The sequence below is a fragment of the Euprymna scolopes genome, chromosome 14 (genome assembly GCF_053919585.1).
Source record: "Euprymna scolopes isolate OS-2025 chromosome 14, ASM5391958v1, whole genome shotgun sequence".
In the NCBI taxonomy this organism is placed as follows: Eukaryota; Metazoa; Mollusca; class Cephalopoda; order Sepiida; family Sepiolidae; genus Euprymna; species Euprymna scolopes.
The window spans coordinates 14,644,038-14,661,052 of NC_136495.1; the positions used below are offsets into that span (position 1 = coordinate 14,644,038).

The 17,015-nt window shown below is 33.6% G+C and overlaps 1 protein-coding gene and 1 long non-coding RNA gene across 2 annotated transcripts in view; one reads left to right on the forward strand and one right to left on the reverse strand.

The window, feature by feature from the left end:
• The window catches only part of LOC145292866 (uncharacterized), a 177,063-nt gene extending 174,741 nt beyond the window's left edge, over positions 1-2,322 (forward strand). The window contains exon 3 of the long non-coding RNA XR_013869610.1: positions 1,969-2,322. This is a non-coding gene — a long non-coding RNA (uncharacterized LOC145292866). The remainder of the gene's footprint in view (positions 1-1,968) is intronic.
• The window catches only part of LOC145292865 (uncharacterized), a 773,000-nt gene that overhangs the window by 39,449 nt on the left and 716,536 nt on the right, over positions 1-17,015 (reverse strand). The window contains exon 4 of the mRNA XM_080138974.1: positions 1,133-1,259. Coding sequence (XP_079995100.1) covers positions 1,133-1,259 — 127 coding nt within the window. The remainder of the gene's footprint in view (positions 1-1,132; positions 1,260-17,015) is intronic.

Below are 17,015 nucleotides of genomic sequence, written 5' to 3' on the forward strand. Positions count from 1 at the left end.
TTATGTATGTACAATTATCATGCATGTACAATTATCATGCATGTACAATTATCATGCATGTACAATTATCATGCATGTACAATTATTATGCATGTACAATTATTATGTATGTACAATTATTATGCATGTACAATTATTATGCATGTACAATTATTATGCATGTACAATTATTATGCATGTACAATTATTATGCATGTACAATTATTATGCATGTACAATTATTATGCATGTACAATTATTATGCATGTACAATTATTATGCATGTACAATTATTATGCATGTACAATTATTATGCATGTACAATTATTATGCATGTACAGTTATTATGCATGTACAGTTATTATGCATGTACAGTTATTATGCATGTACAATTATTATGCATGTACAATTATTATGCATGTACAATTATTATGCATGTACAATTATTATGCATGTACAATTATTATGCATGTACAGTTATTATGCATGTACAGTTATTATGCATGTACAATTATTATGTATGTACAATTATTATGTATGTACAGTTATTATGTATGTACAATTATTATGTATGTACAACATATATTATAATTCAGCATGTATAGATTTCCATATGAACCCCTGAAGTACATTTTTTTTTTTGTAAGTCCCTTTAAAGTTACTCTGGAGATCTTAGGCTCCATAGAAATCTCTGCTTTAATGGATACCATTACATACTATGAAACCAACTATATCAGTTTCAAACCTGTGCGAATCTATTATGGCAAGTTATGCATTAAAACTGTTGAAAAATGAATTCATAATTTGTGTTAGTTTGTCAGAGTTTATGCAATAATTTGTTAATATATAATTGTAAAATAAGCTCGGAAATTTACAGGCAATATTTTTTAAATTATGCAGAGCAATCTGTCAATATTTTCATTTTACTTAGTAATCTTATACATTAAAGGAAAGTAATCATGTCATTATTTTCTGATTTCTACAAAAAAATAAATATCTATAAACACGTTTCTCATTTATTTTCTTTTACTCCTGGGCAACGCCAGATAGGGACAGCTAATATATAACATACTTTTAAAATGTTAATAGTTAATAGGTTAAAATAAGTTTTTCTTCCATGAGAACACAAAAAAATAAAAGAAACATTACTAACCTGTGAGTGTGAATAATTCGACATCCTTGTCTGTTTTTCCCCCTTTCATAAAAGGGGGCATCATTTTTGGGGAAGGAATTCTTATAGTTTGATTGTTAGCATCAAATCCTGTCAAATAATTGGGAATCTAAAAAGAATAAAAACATGTATTAAAATTTTATCCACACACACACACATACATATATATATATATATGACAGTATTTTTCATTTTAGCAAACCTTGTTAAAAATAAAAGTTTAATGCAATACAATTTAATTGTTAACGTCTCACCTGAAGCAGCACGAAAACGTTTGGCGCCTAATTGACTTCAAGCGCCCATTTCATTTTTTGAAATTCTCTTTTCACTTTTTTTTTTTTTTTTTACTTAATGATGAGTTGACGAAAATGGAAAAAAAATTTAGGTAAAATTAGTACCGGAAAAATGAACAATGTTCCAATAAATACGGATAAATAAGAAAAAAATGGCACAAGTGGATAATCAAGAAAAATGGCACAAGTTTATTATTATTATTATCAAAATACAGAAAGAGAAAACATTAAGGTGTTTGTCAAATTAAAAAGAAAATTATATCTGCACTTAAAAAGAAAAAAAATGAAATTCTACCTAATAAGTGCGATTATGCGATTTTAGAATCAGAATAAGAATTTAAACCAAAATTGTTAAAAAAATATTGGAATCGCCCGATCACGAGTATGAACCCCCATTTTCAAAAGATTTGCGTTAAAAAAAAATTCTTTTAGTATTAAATACCCATACCTTACAGATTTTAGAGTTGCGGTAAAAACAAAACCAATACTAAACTGCTTTTATTCTGTTTGTTTCATGTTCTCCAGAGTAACAAGACATCCGCCATAGAAGTGAATCTCCGATGACCGCAAGAAAAAGAATAATAAATGCCCAATTCCGACCGATACACTTGACATCTATTTCCAAACAGAAACGCAGCAATGGAAGTAAAAGGGAAAAAAGTCAAACGAAAATTGGTTCCAAACCGACACAAATGGACTCAAGATATACATCCCAATTCAACCATCAACCAAACCACTCTTTCACTCGGCCATAAAAACTAGCATTCAGCTGGGCATGGCACACGCTGCAGCCACTAAGCCATTTCAAGCACCAGCTGTCTTTGGCACCTTGGAAGCGAGATTGGGAGATTGGTGGTCGGGCTGGAGACGAGTAGAAAATCTAAAGTAAGTCTTTTTTTTCTTCTTTTGTTCTTCATTTGAGTCGTCCTTTACTGATGTGTTTCCTGCTTATCTGAATGACCCTCAATAACTGAGATGTTTTTAGATTTCTTCTTTCGAGTTGGGGGTCGGGTAGAGGTATAGTATCCAGTTGATGATGCCATGAAGCGACTTTATCACATAACAGAAGATGCACTCAGAAAGCACATACATAAATATTCCTGACTCTATTATCGTTTTACACCAACTCAACCGACGGAATTTTTAACTTGATATATTAGATACTTTCACATTTTAAAATAATTAACATACAGACTATTATTCACTTTGTTTTTTTTTTTGTTAGATTATGTATACTGTGCTTTGGAGGGGGGGGGTAAGATTATGTATACTGTGTTTTTATGTTTTTTTTTGTTAGATTATGTATACTGTGTTTTTATGGGTTTTTTTTTGTTAGATTATGTATACTGTGTTTTTATGGGTTTTTTTGTCAGATTATGTATACTGTGCTTTTTGTTGTTTTTTTAATGTAGATTATGTATACTGTGTTTTTTTTTGGGGGGGGGGTCAGATTATGTATACTGTGTTTTTTTTTTCGGGGGGTTGTCAGATTATGTATACTGTGTTTTTTATTTTTCAGATTATGTATACTGTGTTTTTTTGTTGTTTATTTTTTGTCAGATTATGTATAATGTTTTTTTTTTTGTTAGATTATGTATAGTGTTTTTTTTTTGGTCAGATTATGTATACTGTATTTTTTTTGTCAGATTATGTATACTGTGTTTTTTATGCATAGTGTTTTTTTATGTATACTGTGTTTTTTATGTATACTGTGTTTCGGACAATATGCACTCTTTAGATATATGCTTTATTTATGTTTTATAGTTTAACTTTATTAACAAAAAATATGCAATCAGAGATTAGCACACCTAAAGATCAGCAGAGGTCAACTTGCAAAACTTGTGAGTGACTATTAGCCAAGCTGTGAGAATATATTATCCAACCTTGTGCTTCTTAACCTTTTTTGCCTGCAAACCCATCATATATCAAAATAATATTTCCGTCTTCTCAAAAACTGACTCAAAATATGCATATATACTAATAACAATAATTTAAATTATTTAGATAATTCAGACGAATGTTCTCATCCTAAGTGTTATTTTGAAATTCGGTGCAGATTCCTCATCAATCCTCATCTCAGGAATTCAGAAAAATACTCATTAATACTAACATATTTGCATTTGATACAAACATATTTGCAGAAAGAAAATTCAACACAAACTTTTAGTAGCGATGGACGATGCATACTTTTTTTTTCATCTAGTTTGTGTCTGTTAATCTATGATGCCAATTCCTCTCTTAAATTCTAAAATTTCTCCTCCGAGACTAAATAAAATCACTTCTGGTTAAGAACGTGATCACACGATCACATCACATGGCTTTGAGAACAAGTGATAGTAACGATACTATCTGTTGGAAGCACACAAAAGCATCAGATACAATGAAATGGGCTGACAAGATAGAACCAATTAGTTGTAATGAGATCATTCCAATAGTTTTCTCAATTCCAATACAATTACAGGTTCTGCACTAAATTCTCAATTCTGGTAAAATTACCAATTCAGATTCTTTTAAAATCTCTAAATATTTTGCTTAAGAGTTTTTATTTTTTCATTTTCACATTACTGTAAAAACCCACATGATATTGGGATATATTTTCATTGGAAATTGTAAAAACTCATAATATTTGCATATATTTTCATAAATATAAAAATACACTTGTGCGATAAGAGTATCCATAAATTTTCGGTTCACTAGTGGTTCAAAATCAAATATTTTATCATTAGTATCAACAGTGGAGTATTAATGTTTAAACAAACAAAACAACAAAAATCGTTTTTGGCATCATAAAACGGACAAAAAGTTTTCCAATTCCGATATTCCAAAAAGTTCTGATTTTTTTTTATGATTGATAGTTATAACTGTATTTATTTGTGATTTTGATCCCTCTCTTCATTGGTTTGTAGTTTGGAGCAGAGATCCCATGGAATCAGATCTGTATCAAGTTTAGTTTATTTTTAAAAAGGTATAAGAAACTTAATCACAAGACATTTCCTCCATCTAGGACAATCAGGGCCAGAAGGAATGACCGGTAAACAACGTTTAAGCAACTATTTTGAACTTTAATGTGTCTACAATGATAACAAGTTTGTGTGAGAGAAGAAAAGACCTTTAAAATGTTTCTACCATTTAAGTTTCGCTTCTTAGAAATGTCTAGGCGAAAATTTCAAGTGTTTCCTTTAACTGCAATATGGCTATAATGCGAGGAGGACAGGTGGGGGATATTTCTATTCCTATTCTTTCCCTTGACATTAGTTATCAATGCAACAGTATGATGCCATACATATCATCTCAAGGTCATCTTTAAGATCTTCTATATTGCTCTACAAGTAAGATATATTGCTTTTATCATTTCTTTCAAGAGCATCAGTGACATTTCTAGCAATTGGAAATGGGGCACTTGACGGTGTGGTGGGATACGAGGCAAAATCTAAAGTGGGTGAAGAACAATTTTGTATTTTTATCTTCCACTTATTTATGACAAGCCTGGGTTCCCGGTGTTGCCCGGGTGCTTGGAGGTGTGTGTTGAGCAAAAAAAAAAAAAAATTGGTAGTAGCAGAGGGAGGGAATCAAAACAGCAGTAGGAAACCAGGGTGAAGAGAGGTGTTAGAAAAAAAAGTGGTAGCAGGCAGACTTGAACCCGTAATGCAAAAGCAGAAAAGAAAGTGAAAGAAAACCTTACTCCACGACGCGACCAGAAGTTCGGAACGTTGAAATTAGTAAAGTCATTCCAACTGATATGATGACTTGAAAGAAAATGGCAACACAAAAAAGAAAACGACCCTCCTTTTCGAAAAATGACAAGTTGAGGGTGAAAGAATTAATGTTTTAAGCCAATTTTTCGATATTTGTCATTCAAAATGTCGAGCTTCAAAACGATACAGATCTCATGAAAATCTGTCGCCTCTGTCGAAAGTTTTTGCGAGACATACATACATTTAAACAGACAGGTGAGATTTATATTATAGACTAGCGGGGGGTACCCGGCGTTGCCCAGGTGCTTGTAGGTGTGTGCGTTTAGGGGGGGGGGGGAAAGAAGAACCAAAAGGAAACTTAACCTTGTTTAAATATAAATAAAAAGATAAAAAACAGCGATTTTAAAAATGGAAAAAAAAAAATAAGGGGAGGAGGCTTGGTGACAGGTCGGCTCAAACCCAGAGCCTTGAGGTCCATAGGCTGAGCCTGAACACCTGAGCTACAGTGATAGTCAATATAAGAGCGATTAAAAAGTGAATGTCAAACATCGCAGTTTTTAATGAGGTCAAATCGTTTTACTGCGGGATAGTTAACGGTGACGTTTACATCTGGGTTGAATCCAGTTTTGCTTTTCTTATACAAAAAAAGGCGAATCTACACGCGCCGATCCGAAAATGTTGAATATTTAACATTTCAAAGTCATGCAAATTAAATAGAGAGGTGATTACCGTTGTTAAGTCGTAGATATTATCATTTAGATGAGATATAAAAAGTTTTAAAAATGAGCGAAGGCCTCAAGAATCCACTGGAAAAAAGCCTTTTGTAGACATACACAAAAAGCGAACATACATACATACACACATTTTCGCTTTTATATATATAGATGATGATGATAATAATCTCATAACCCTCTCCCAAATATAAACACACACACATACCAGCCTTAGCTGGCACCACATAAAATGGTTGTGAATATCTGAAGAGTAGAGAACCAACTAGACTTCAAATAAAATAATTTCATGGTCTGTGGTGTTATCCTAAATGCATCTCATTCTTTTAGGATGAATATATTTGTTAATTTTGCTGTGGATCAAAATAATTTTGATCTTCTACGTGATTATTTATAATAAAAATAATAAAAATATAAGTAAGTGATTATTTATAATAAAAATAATCAAAATGTTGAGTACAGTGTTAGGGTGTAATGCAGCAAATTAAAAATATCCTTGCATGTGTATGGTGTAATTTGGCAAATTTCGAAAAGCATGATTGATGGAGTGGGGAGATAGAGGATGTAGCATCTCAACTGATGCAGTTAGTTTCACACTTCAGCAATTCTGAGCATGAAAAATGTTTCCAAAAATCATGGGAATTATGTTGTTTTTTTTTACTTTATTTTATTCAAGCCAAAAATGTGCATTCATAAGAAAGTTTTCTTTTTTGTTGTTGTTGTTGTTGTTGTTCTTATTTAACAAAAATAATCATAAAGTTCATTTTTTGCCTTTGGTATAAAACCCAAATCACTTTGGGGGGGGGGGAGGATCAATGTTCGGCTTTTCTTATGATAGACATGTACACCAAAATACTACATTCATTTGGTGGCTTGAGCTTACTTTATAGTTATGTCTATATGTGTGCTCAGGGTTGTTGGTGAGATGGTTAATAATTTTCTGGATGTTTGTTTAGTTGTTAGAGTTTCAATGGAGAGAATTGAGGAGTTTGAAGTATGAAAATGTCGAATGGAAGTATTCACTCGGTAGTCCATTGCTGAATGGTTTCTAGGCATTCAATGTTCTGAGCGAAATGGGGCTTTTAGACTGATGGTAAGGTTTTTAAAAAATTAGGGGAGTTCATAACAATGAGATTCACTTGCAAACGGTAATAAATGAAAGAGGTCGAACCACCACCATTCTTCTGTAAAGGAATGTCAAATGCGAGTATGAAAATAGTAATGTAGCTGGTTATGGATTACAAAAAAAGATTAACTAATGAGTTATCATTTATCAAGGCTAAAAAGCCCTCGAGGATAAGAGTTAATGAGATAAATAATAATAGTTAAATCCCTCGGTCCCAAAGCTACCAGAGGTTAGGCCAGGGTTGAGGTGGCTTATTCTCGATTGACCGAGGCGTATGATCCTCCCAGGCTTTACCTTACCCTGTGCTGAAAAAGAGTTAAATTATTGCTAATTGCCTAAAGCGTCCTAACCAGGGGATGCCGATGGGGCTATTCAGGCATTTTTGCAGGACAAAATGTTCTTTCTCTAGAACAATAACTTTTCTCATTTTCTCGACCTTGTGTCACGCCTTCCTACCATAAAAGGGAAATAAACATAGTGATAGTTAAATGATGATAAATTTTATAAGGGGATTGAAAATAATGAACAGAATAAAAAAAATTGACAGTTTTTAAACAGGGTTTATTATAAGCGTTTGTTGACACTAGATTTGAAGACTGTTGTAGACCCTAGGGAAGAATTTTGTGGCTGCAAGTTCCACAGAGGAAAAGTTCTTGGAATATAATTCCATTCCTAAAATTGCTTTATGTTACACGATGGAACTATAACATTGTTGCTCTAGAAAAGACGACATGATTCCATTTCTCCTTGATGAAAACCGTTTGTTTTTTTGCAGACCATCTACTAGTTGGCCAGTTGAGTACAAACCCCAATAGCGATAGGAGCCTTCTATCATGTCTGAAAGTGACACAATATTCAACAAGCGAGATCAGAGATGTGCCGCTGTAGAACTCCTGTTTTCTACTGATCCAAGTTATGACAACAGGACCATTGCCAGCATCCTCAAAATGCATCACTAGATTGCCACAAATAACAGGGATGTACCCAGGGTGAGGAAAACAAAGTTTCCGGTCACGGTTATGGTCTTTGGTCTGGTTTCAAATGAGGGCCACATCATGCCATCTTCAAAGTTGGCTTAAAAGTAACCAGCAAAGTTTACCTAGTGAAAGCATGTGGCCACTGCCAGACCCTGGGTGTGGCAGCAGGACTCAGAACTGGCCCACAAGTCTAGAGACCCAGACTTGACTTCAGAAGGAATGATACGACTTTGTACCCTTCTCTCACTGGCACCCATCCTCCTCCGACCTGAACCTGCTGAGAATATCACCAACATGACCTCCCACAACACCAGAGCCAGCCTGACCGCCGAGGATTGTGGAAAAGGCATGCTTCCAGTTCTGGACCCGTATTCAGGCAGTGATTGAAACTGAAGACGACTACATTAACAAATGTTAGCTCTACTACATAATCAAGTTACCTGAATTGATTTTTTCCAATGAAAGTTTTAAAATAAAGTTGTATTATTTTCTTTAGGGCGACACTTTTATCCTTTCATCCTCTAGACACATAAAGAACAACGTGCTTTGCAATTATAGAAGGAAAACGAGTACTTTCTATGAAAGGTTTAAGAGATTTTAATTTTATGGGATTACCCTCTTATTAAAGAGTCTTTCATGCTGCAGAATAAACTCAGATCTTTAGAATTATTATTGTATACTGGTTAGCTTTTTAATTAGATGTAAACCAAATTATTATTGTATACTGGTTAGCTTTTTAATTAGATGTAAACCAAATTATTATTGTATACTGGTTAGCTTTTTAATTAGATGTAAACCAAATGTGTAAAAATTCTGCTGGAGTGGTCTGCTACCTCAAGCCAACCTTTAAAAAGAATTCTAGAAGTTAGGCTCCGAAATGAAGATCTACCTCTCTGATTCTCTCTCCTCTGATCTTGAGAGTGTAGTTCAGTGGGGGAAGACGTGGTTGGTTACCTTTAATGCATCTAAAACCAAGCTCCTATCTTTACACCATCAACGCTCTGATCCCCATTTGGCATCAATTGTAATGGATGGCTCTCGCCTAGGAGAAGCTCAATGTTTTGACACGCTTCTGGGCTTAACCTTTACTTCTGATATAAAATGGAACACGTACATCAAGTCTGTAGCCAGGGTCGCTGGAAAGATGGTGGGTTCCTTCTACCGCTCCAGAAGATATCTCACTACTGATGCAATTCTCTATCTATAGAAAAGCCAAGTACGTCCAAGGATGGAATACTGCTGCCATATCTGGGCAGGAGCTGCTAAAATAGCCTATCCTGCCTTGACAGAGTACAAAATAGACTTCGGGGCTTAGTAGGGGATGCCCTTTTCTCTTCCCTGCAACCTCTCTCCCACAGAAGAGTCGTTGCGAGCCTGTCTTTGTTTTACCGTTATTTCCATGGCAAGTGCTCGTCTGAGCTCCAATCTCTGGTCCCCCCTCGCCAATCTTTTACGAAAAACACCCGTCTAGCTGAAGCCACTGTCAAAAATTTTCCCCACTCTTTATCTGTGCCTGAATCAAAACGTAGATTCCATGAACACAGCTTCTTTCTTAGAACAGCACGCCAGTGGAACTCTGTTCCGTCTGCCTGTTTCCCACCTGACTACACCTTGGATGTCTTCAAATCCAACGTAAACATATTCCTGATGAACCGCCCCCTTAAGTAGACACTTTATGAAATCTCAACACTAACGTACAATGTACTGTACATGCAATAACCCTTATCCCTGAGTGGCTTCCAGGCCTTGATAAGTGGTGACCTCCTTGTAAAAAAAAAAAAAAAAAATGTGAGAACTGTTTTCACGAAAAGCTTTTTAAATGTAAAATTTCATTAACCAAAAACGTTTTTGCAAAATTTTATAAGAGAAAAAATGAGAGCAAAAATCGATCAACATTTGCGAATCCATAGTTTCATAAATTATTCTCAGATAATCGAGGTTTCCTTAAACGTTTTGAATCGTTGTCGACTGCTTTCAACAATTACTTGACATTTCAAAGATACCAACATGAAATTAATTTACTACGTACAAATCCTTTGTAGAACATCGGTAAGTGGCACTCTGAGATTCTTCTATTCTTCTATGCCGTTTAATGTTAAAACTGAGCCCGAGATACCAATGAACGGACAAAAGACCAAAATTCTTCACTAGTTCTTAAGTCGGTGATTCATCAGAAAGAATCGCAAAGGCTAAACGAGAATAGAATCAAGATAAAGATAATACGGCGCCGACGACAATAGACGCTAAATATGTTACAATCACATTGTCATTATTCTCCGAGAATGCATAAGCTGTGCATTTCTTGGGTCGCTGGAATTCTTCCTGTCAATGTCTCTTTGTGGATTTTTGCAAAGCTATCAAGGGGAGACAACTGAATAGAAAAGAATAGAACAAAAATAAAAAAGAAAAGAAAGAACTCTTGTGGAAGTATTGTTATATATGAAAGAGGCGGTTATTATAGGTGAGGTGGCAGGAAGACGAGGTTTATATAAATCAAAGAAAGATGGGTAATAGGAGTCTGGTTGTGATATATTAAATACTCAAAATGTTACAGGATAAAAAAAATATAAGCCGAAAGGATTGGGGAAGATATTGTTCATTTTTGCTATTAAGCACTCAGACAATGGGTTTGTTAGCAAAAGACATCTTTCTAAATGTATAAAAAAAAAAAATAGTAGCGACTAAATCTATACAACGTACTGGAAAAAGAAAAGCATTATTATTTTATTTATTTATTTTTTCTTTTTTGCTTTTTTATTATATCAATCAACGAACTAATCTGCAGAAAGGTGTACTCTCTTATTAAGAGAAAAAGTAATTTCTTATTTAAAGGTTATTTTATAACATTTCCATCACGATTCCAACGTCTCTTTTGAGCAAGTCGGATTATTGTGTTTTATTTGTTATTTGCTCTGAGACTAAAAATTGGTTACTTGCAACTAATTATACTTTGTCATTTCCTTTTCGATAAAGGATAGTGGTTTTTACAAGAAAAGGATAATTTGCGTCTTCATTATTTTTGTGGACTGTTATTCTCATCTTCCTAGATGTTGTTTCACCACGTTTCGGACAACTCATCCTCTGGCCTTCTTCAGGTGGTTAACCACGACGGGGTAGGAATTCTGAATCTTGTAACTGTTTCCTCAGTAATTACTGTCTTCCATAGTTGTTGTTGTCTCACCAACTAATTCTTTGGCCTGCTTTGGGTAGGATTGAAACCGCTATCTTCAGGCAATGCTCACCTGGAACCACAGAGACTTAACGCCTCTAGTCACTATGCTACGGATCTCGAAAGGCGATCAGGGTTGGATTTTATGATCTTATACAATAATTTTTGCAAAGCTATCAAGGGGAGGCAACTGAATAAACCAAAAAAAAAAAGTAAAATTCAATTTTGTGTTCTTATTTGGTTTTCTATTAAGTTCGTACCGAATGGTATAATATATTATTTTTATTTTTTTGGAACCCTTTGAGTTGAGGATTCATGATTTGTGCATTCATTTTTTTTTCTTTCTTTTTTTTTTTTTTTACTGTTATCCTAATCTTCATAATTGTTATTTCACCATGTAATGAATACACAAATTATAAAATCTCGTCTTAAAGGATTCAATAAAATAAAAAAATAAATAACTTTGTGTTGAATGTAAGTTTTTTTTATTATTCTTTTATTCTAAATCAATGCAAACGGCACACATTGACAGTGAGACGTAAGGGGCTATAATGAATTAGGGGTCATACTTACAGGGACATTCTAAGTGAGAAGTTGATTGTTTTGTTTACAGCATATCGACCAAATTCAGTAATTTTGAAAAACTATTTTTATGCTTCAAGTTCTTTATATCTTCAAATATTTATTTATGGTGTTTAGTTTGGGTGATTTGTAGAGGGAAATTTATTTTGTTGTTTTTGCTTTTGCAGAAAATGATTGAGTTTGTGCATATGGGGTCAGGAAGTCAGAATCTGCAGACAGCCTGGTCTGATAGCGCCAGGCATTTTATGTGGGGCGTTGAGCAACTAGATATTTTGTTAACATTTAAATTTCTGCATTTTGGTACAGTCAGTGAAAAAAAAGAAGCAGGGAAGAAATTCCAAATGCTACTAGTTCAAGCAAAGAATCTATTAGAGTAGAAAGTTTTCCGACAGCTGATAACTTCTACAAACACATGCCGTGAAATTACAGCCAAGTTGAGAGATGATAACCAGTTTGTGTACAAGAAGTCTAACTTACTTGAGGTGCACACTATGGATCAATGATCCGACTATCCAGCATATTAGTAGGAGGATTGTCATTCTACATGGATGCCGAGCAAAGGAATTGGCAAAACTTACCAAAAATCAACTCTTCTGACAATAATTTACATATATTGACCAACATTTTCATTCCTATCACAGCAATGATGGCAAATATTTTACAGGTCAAACCAATTGCGTTTATCAAACTTGTAAAACAAAAACCCCCAACATTTTTGTTTATTTCCTACATGAAAATACCACAAATACCATGCATACGCCCTTCATTTCGAAAATCATATGACACAAAAAGTACTTTTGAAATTCTATACATATGATAGTGGAAACCCTTTCGTTTTTCCTCTTTTTCATGGGCATTTATTTCAGAGGTTCTCAACCTTTCTTGTTAACTCCCTGAATCATATATTACAATGTTATCCAATTAAAAAAATGATGATGTAAAATATCATGCAACATCATTTGCAGTAGTATCACGTTCATTCTACATGCCGGCATGGGTTGGACGGCTTTTAGAATTTGACTTCCAAACTAATCTATCATTGGAAGTCATTTCCATAACTCATTAAGGTCTAGGATATCTTAAAGTTTTACATATGTGCGTATGTATGTGCATTGGTTCTGCCACGTTTGGCGACATGTATACAAATATTTATGTGTGAGCATTAACCCTTCCTTATAACTTACTAATATCCCACCTTAACTTGTTTGCTTTTATTGACATCTTAATTTAAATGCTTCTTAACTTGCCATATTGTGTTAACCTCTCCCTCTTTCTTACAGAAATGTAATGTAACTATACTGACTCCTTACGTATCTCTTACGCATTTCGGTTCTTTTTCCTTTTTTTCTTTTCTTTTCCTTCTTTCTTTTTCTTTTTTCTTCTTCTTTTTTAGCTGTCACTTACTTTTCCTTCTAATATCTTTCTACCCTTCTCCTTTATCTTATTAAATTTTGGCATCCCCTTTGCCCACACGGCCATCTATTTTAAGTCTAAAATGTCACTTAGTATCACTTCTCCAACTCCAACTTAGCGTTTTAATATTTTATTTTTTATAAATAAAAAAAATATATTTCACTTCTTCATTTAAGAAAAAGATGCTTTGAATAGTAGATATAAACTTTATTTCTCTCGCCTGATGAAGAACAGTTGTTTTTTTAATAAACTAATTTGCTCCGAAGCATTAGCATGTTCAGTGTAGCGAGTATGTAATATTTGTCTATAGAAATAAATATATTCGGTTCCTTTTTATTGAACACTCTTAATAACCTCGTTTTAATTCAGGGGTTTTATCTCCTGAATACCTTTATATATATATATATATATATGAGCAATTTCAGTAGAAGAGCTCAATACTAGCTTACTGATTTGAAAAAGACAAACTTGGGTTGCTTTTTCTTTTAACTTATGTATATTGCTAATGGAGATTTAGCATCTGTCTAAACCCGAAACTATACTATTATTATCTTTTAATGCACAATTCAGTTTATTATTTCGGCTTCATCTTCTAATGTTCAATTCAGAGAAAAGGGAGTGTATTATTTACTTCGTGGTCATGATAACATCCTCTCAGGGATGACCTCCTTTTTATCAGGAGGAAGAGGAGACGGCACTGTATTTGTTCTGGTATGATACCATCTTTCAAGGCATTACCTCCTCCATAAAAGGGTAGTATTGCATTTAATTTGTTGTCATGACACTGTCCTCCCAGGAATTATGTCTTCCTTTGGGGAGATAGTATAGTGCGTTTTTCATATTTTTATAAATAATAATTAATATTGTTAAAATGGTCTTCTTGAATTGATACAACCCAGCAAACGTTACGCACAGAATCATAGATCAGTGTTTGCACAACACAAACATGCTAGTCGACGAATATAGATCGGGTCTCTGTTATAGATGGCTGCAACCTCCTTCAGATTGGCGAATTTAGTTTTGCTGTCTCTGTTTGCAAATACCACTTGGAACGTTGTGCTGAAATTGTCGGAATTACAAAGCGACAGGAGCCACTAACGGAACAAGAGACAATTGTGCAAAATCTAGCAGAGGACAACGTGATCTAGGAAGCACAGCCAATGCTAATATGAAGAAAATGCTTCAGGGGTTTACCTATCAAGTTGACAAGATGGATTTTATATTTGGACTTGGTTTTTGTGTGTCGTGCAAACGTCAAGGGACATAACGGAAAGGAAAATGTGAAGGAGTAATGTGAAGGACTAATGGCCGTTCTTTGACAGAACGTAGGAAGACGAATTGCACAGCATCAATGGTGGAAGCTGGCATCAATAGATGGCTACGTTTCTTGTTGCGAACAATCAGAATCTTTATTCCATTATCCACGTTTTGGAAATGGAGCAAATGTTTTCTTTTGCTGCCCGCCCCCTGCCACAAAAAAAAACAAAAAAACTTTTAAAGGGAAGATTTTCGAAAAATTTCCATTTTTTTTTTTTTTTTTTTTTTTTTTTTTTTTTTTTTCACGTGTTGGTCTAATAAATAAGAAATTGACTACAAAGGAAATGAACTGCATACTTATTCAAAATACCATGAACAATCTCTCTTGCTCTCATATCTATATTTTATTGATTTTTGTCGGTCTGTTCCCCGCTCCTTTTTAGGAACCTACTTGCTGAAATTTTTAATGGAGCTTTGTTATAAGGTGCAGCGAACTAAACACTATGGTATTTGTTTGATGCAGAGTTAGAAATAAATAGGAATTGGTAGAATTAATAGGGATTATTAGAATTTATGGGGATTATTAGAATTTATGGGGACTAGTAGAATTAATAGGGATTAGTATTTAATGTCAAAATTAGCACAAATGTATCTATATTCAACCACCAATTTGGAATAAACCACTCATTCTAAGTCAACACTCTATAACTTTTGTCCGATTGTAACGGGCTAAAAGGTCTATATTATATATACTAGCAGGGAGACCCTACATTGTCTGGGATTGAATGAAGATCAACGAATGTTCCTCACTATACTCTTATTATCACTGAAATCGGTGAAATCGCCCATATTTCAAACAAATCGATTAATTGCCTGCTCTAGTTGGGAACACATGGTGGTGCACAAGGATAAAGCTTCACATGTCACCCTATAGTGACAGTCCATAATACATGGAACTGTAGAGAATCTATTGACGATTTTATAAAATTATGAGTTGAATTAAAGTTTAAAATGCAAAAGTCAAGTATCATAGTTCAATAGTGCCCTAAACAGAAACATTAATTTCAAACGCACCACTGTCTTATAAAATACCCTATGGTTGATTTTATACGCCAGGATCTTCTGCTTGTGGAAATCGTAAAACTTTTCAAATGCACTTGTGATGTTAGGTTTTATAAGGATGTTAACTTTGTTTAAAATTGGACTGTTTTTTCTTTGATGTGATTTTTTTTTATCAACTTTTGATACGTGTTGGAGGCATTCCATTACAAAATGATGTAAGAACACTCCCAGACACACAAAGTAAACTTGTGTGAAATTAAAAAAAAAAATAGCACAGACACTTTTGAGTTTAGAAGGAACGAACTCACACACAGACAAAGTGCCTTTTATATATAAGTAGAAATAGATATTTGGTGAACGAATATATACTACACTGACCACACAAAGTAATGACTGAGGGTATGACAACACTTTTGCATTTATTCATTTAGATAAAAAAAATGAAAACCGAAAATTGTTTCCATGTTTAATGTTTCGTCTTTTATTCCAATATTTTTTTAGATTGTTGATTTCGCGAAAATCATACAATTCAAAATTCAAAAATACATGGAGCATCCATTATGTGGAGAGAACATTTGTATGTTTTTTAAACAAAAAAGACGTTTAAAATTCAGAATATGTGATGTTTATGATGTGGAATTGTTTTGAGTTTTTGGAGGGTTTTTTTTTTTTCAATATTTTTATGATGTGCAATTGTTTTCATTTTTTGTTTTGTTTTTTTTGTTTTTTTCAATATTTTTATGATGTGCAATTGTTTTCATTTTTTTTTTTTTTTTTTTTCAATATTTTTGTTGGGGATGTTGTGTTAAATAGCTAGTCTGGATCTAAATTTAAGTTCTGTTCGATTAGTAGTAGTTTTCTGATTAAAGTTTTCAAATTTTGACCACTACGATTTTCTCCAAATCAATTATCTTGAGAAATTCTTGAAGTAAAGATGCATTGTCAATGAACAATTTTCAGTTTTCCATCTGCCACTTTTCATTAGGTTGGATTATTAATTCCATAATTATCACAAAACATGCACACATATCCGTCTGCTTGTTCCACTTTTTCTCATAAATTACTGGGCCGATCTGGCTGAAATTTTGCATGGATCTTATAACAAAAGCCCATGAAAAATTTTAGCACGACCGACCCAATGAATGAGTTTTCCAAAAAAAAAAAAAAAAAAAAAAAACCTCTGTTGTATTGTGGTGTGACTAATCCCTATTAATACCTTACTGTGCATCGAACAGCTACCATAATACTTAGGTCACTGTCCTTTTAACATAAAGATTTATACGAAATTTCAGCCAGATCGACTCAGTAGTTTCCGAACAAAAAAAAAAAGTGGAACAGACAGACAAAGAGAAATATAATATAGATATAGTAACATTTGTGGATATAATTTACTTTTAGGGTTGAAAATGAAATTAATTATAAAGTTGAAAAGTTTTGCTACCCGCCATCCTCCTCCAAAACATTTTTTTTTAAATTAACGCCTGCTTTATTTATCTTTACGCCTTCTTTTTTTCTTAACAACAAAAAAATAATGGACGAATCACTAATTACAACAAACAA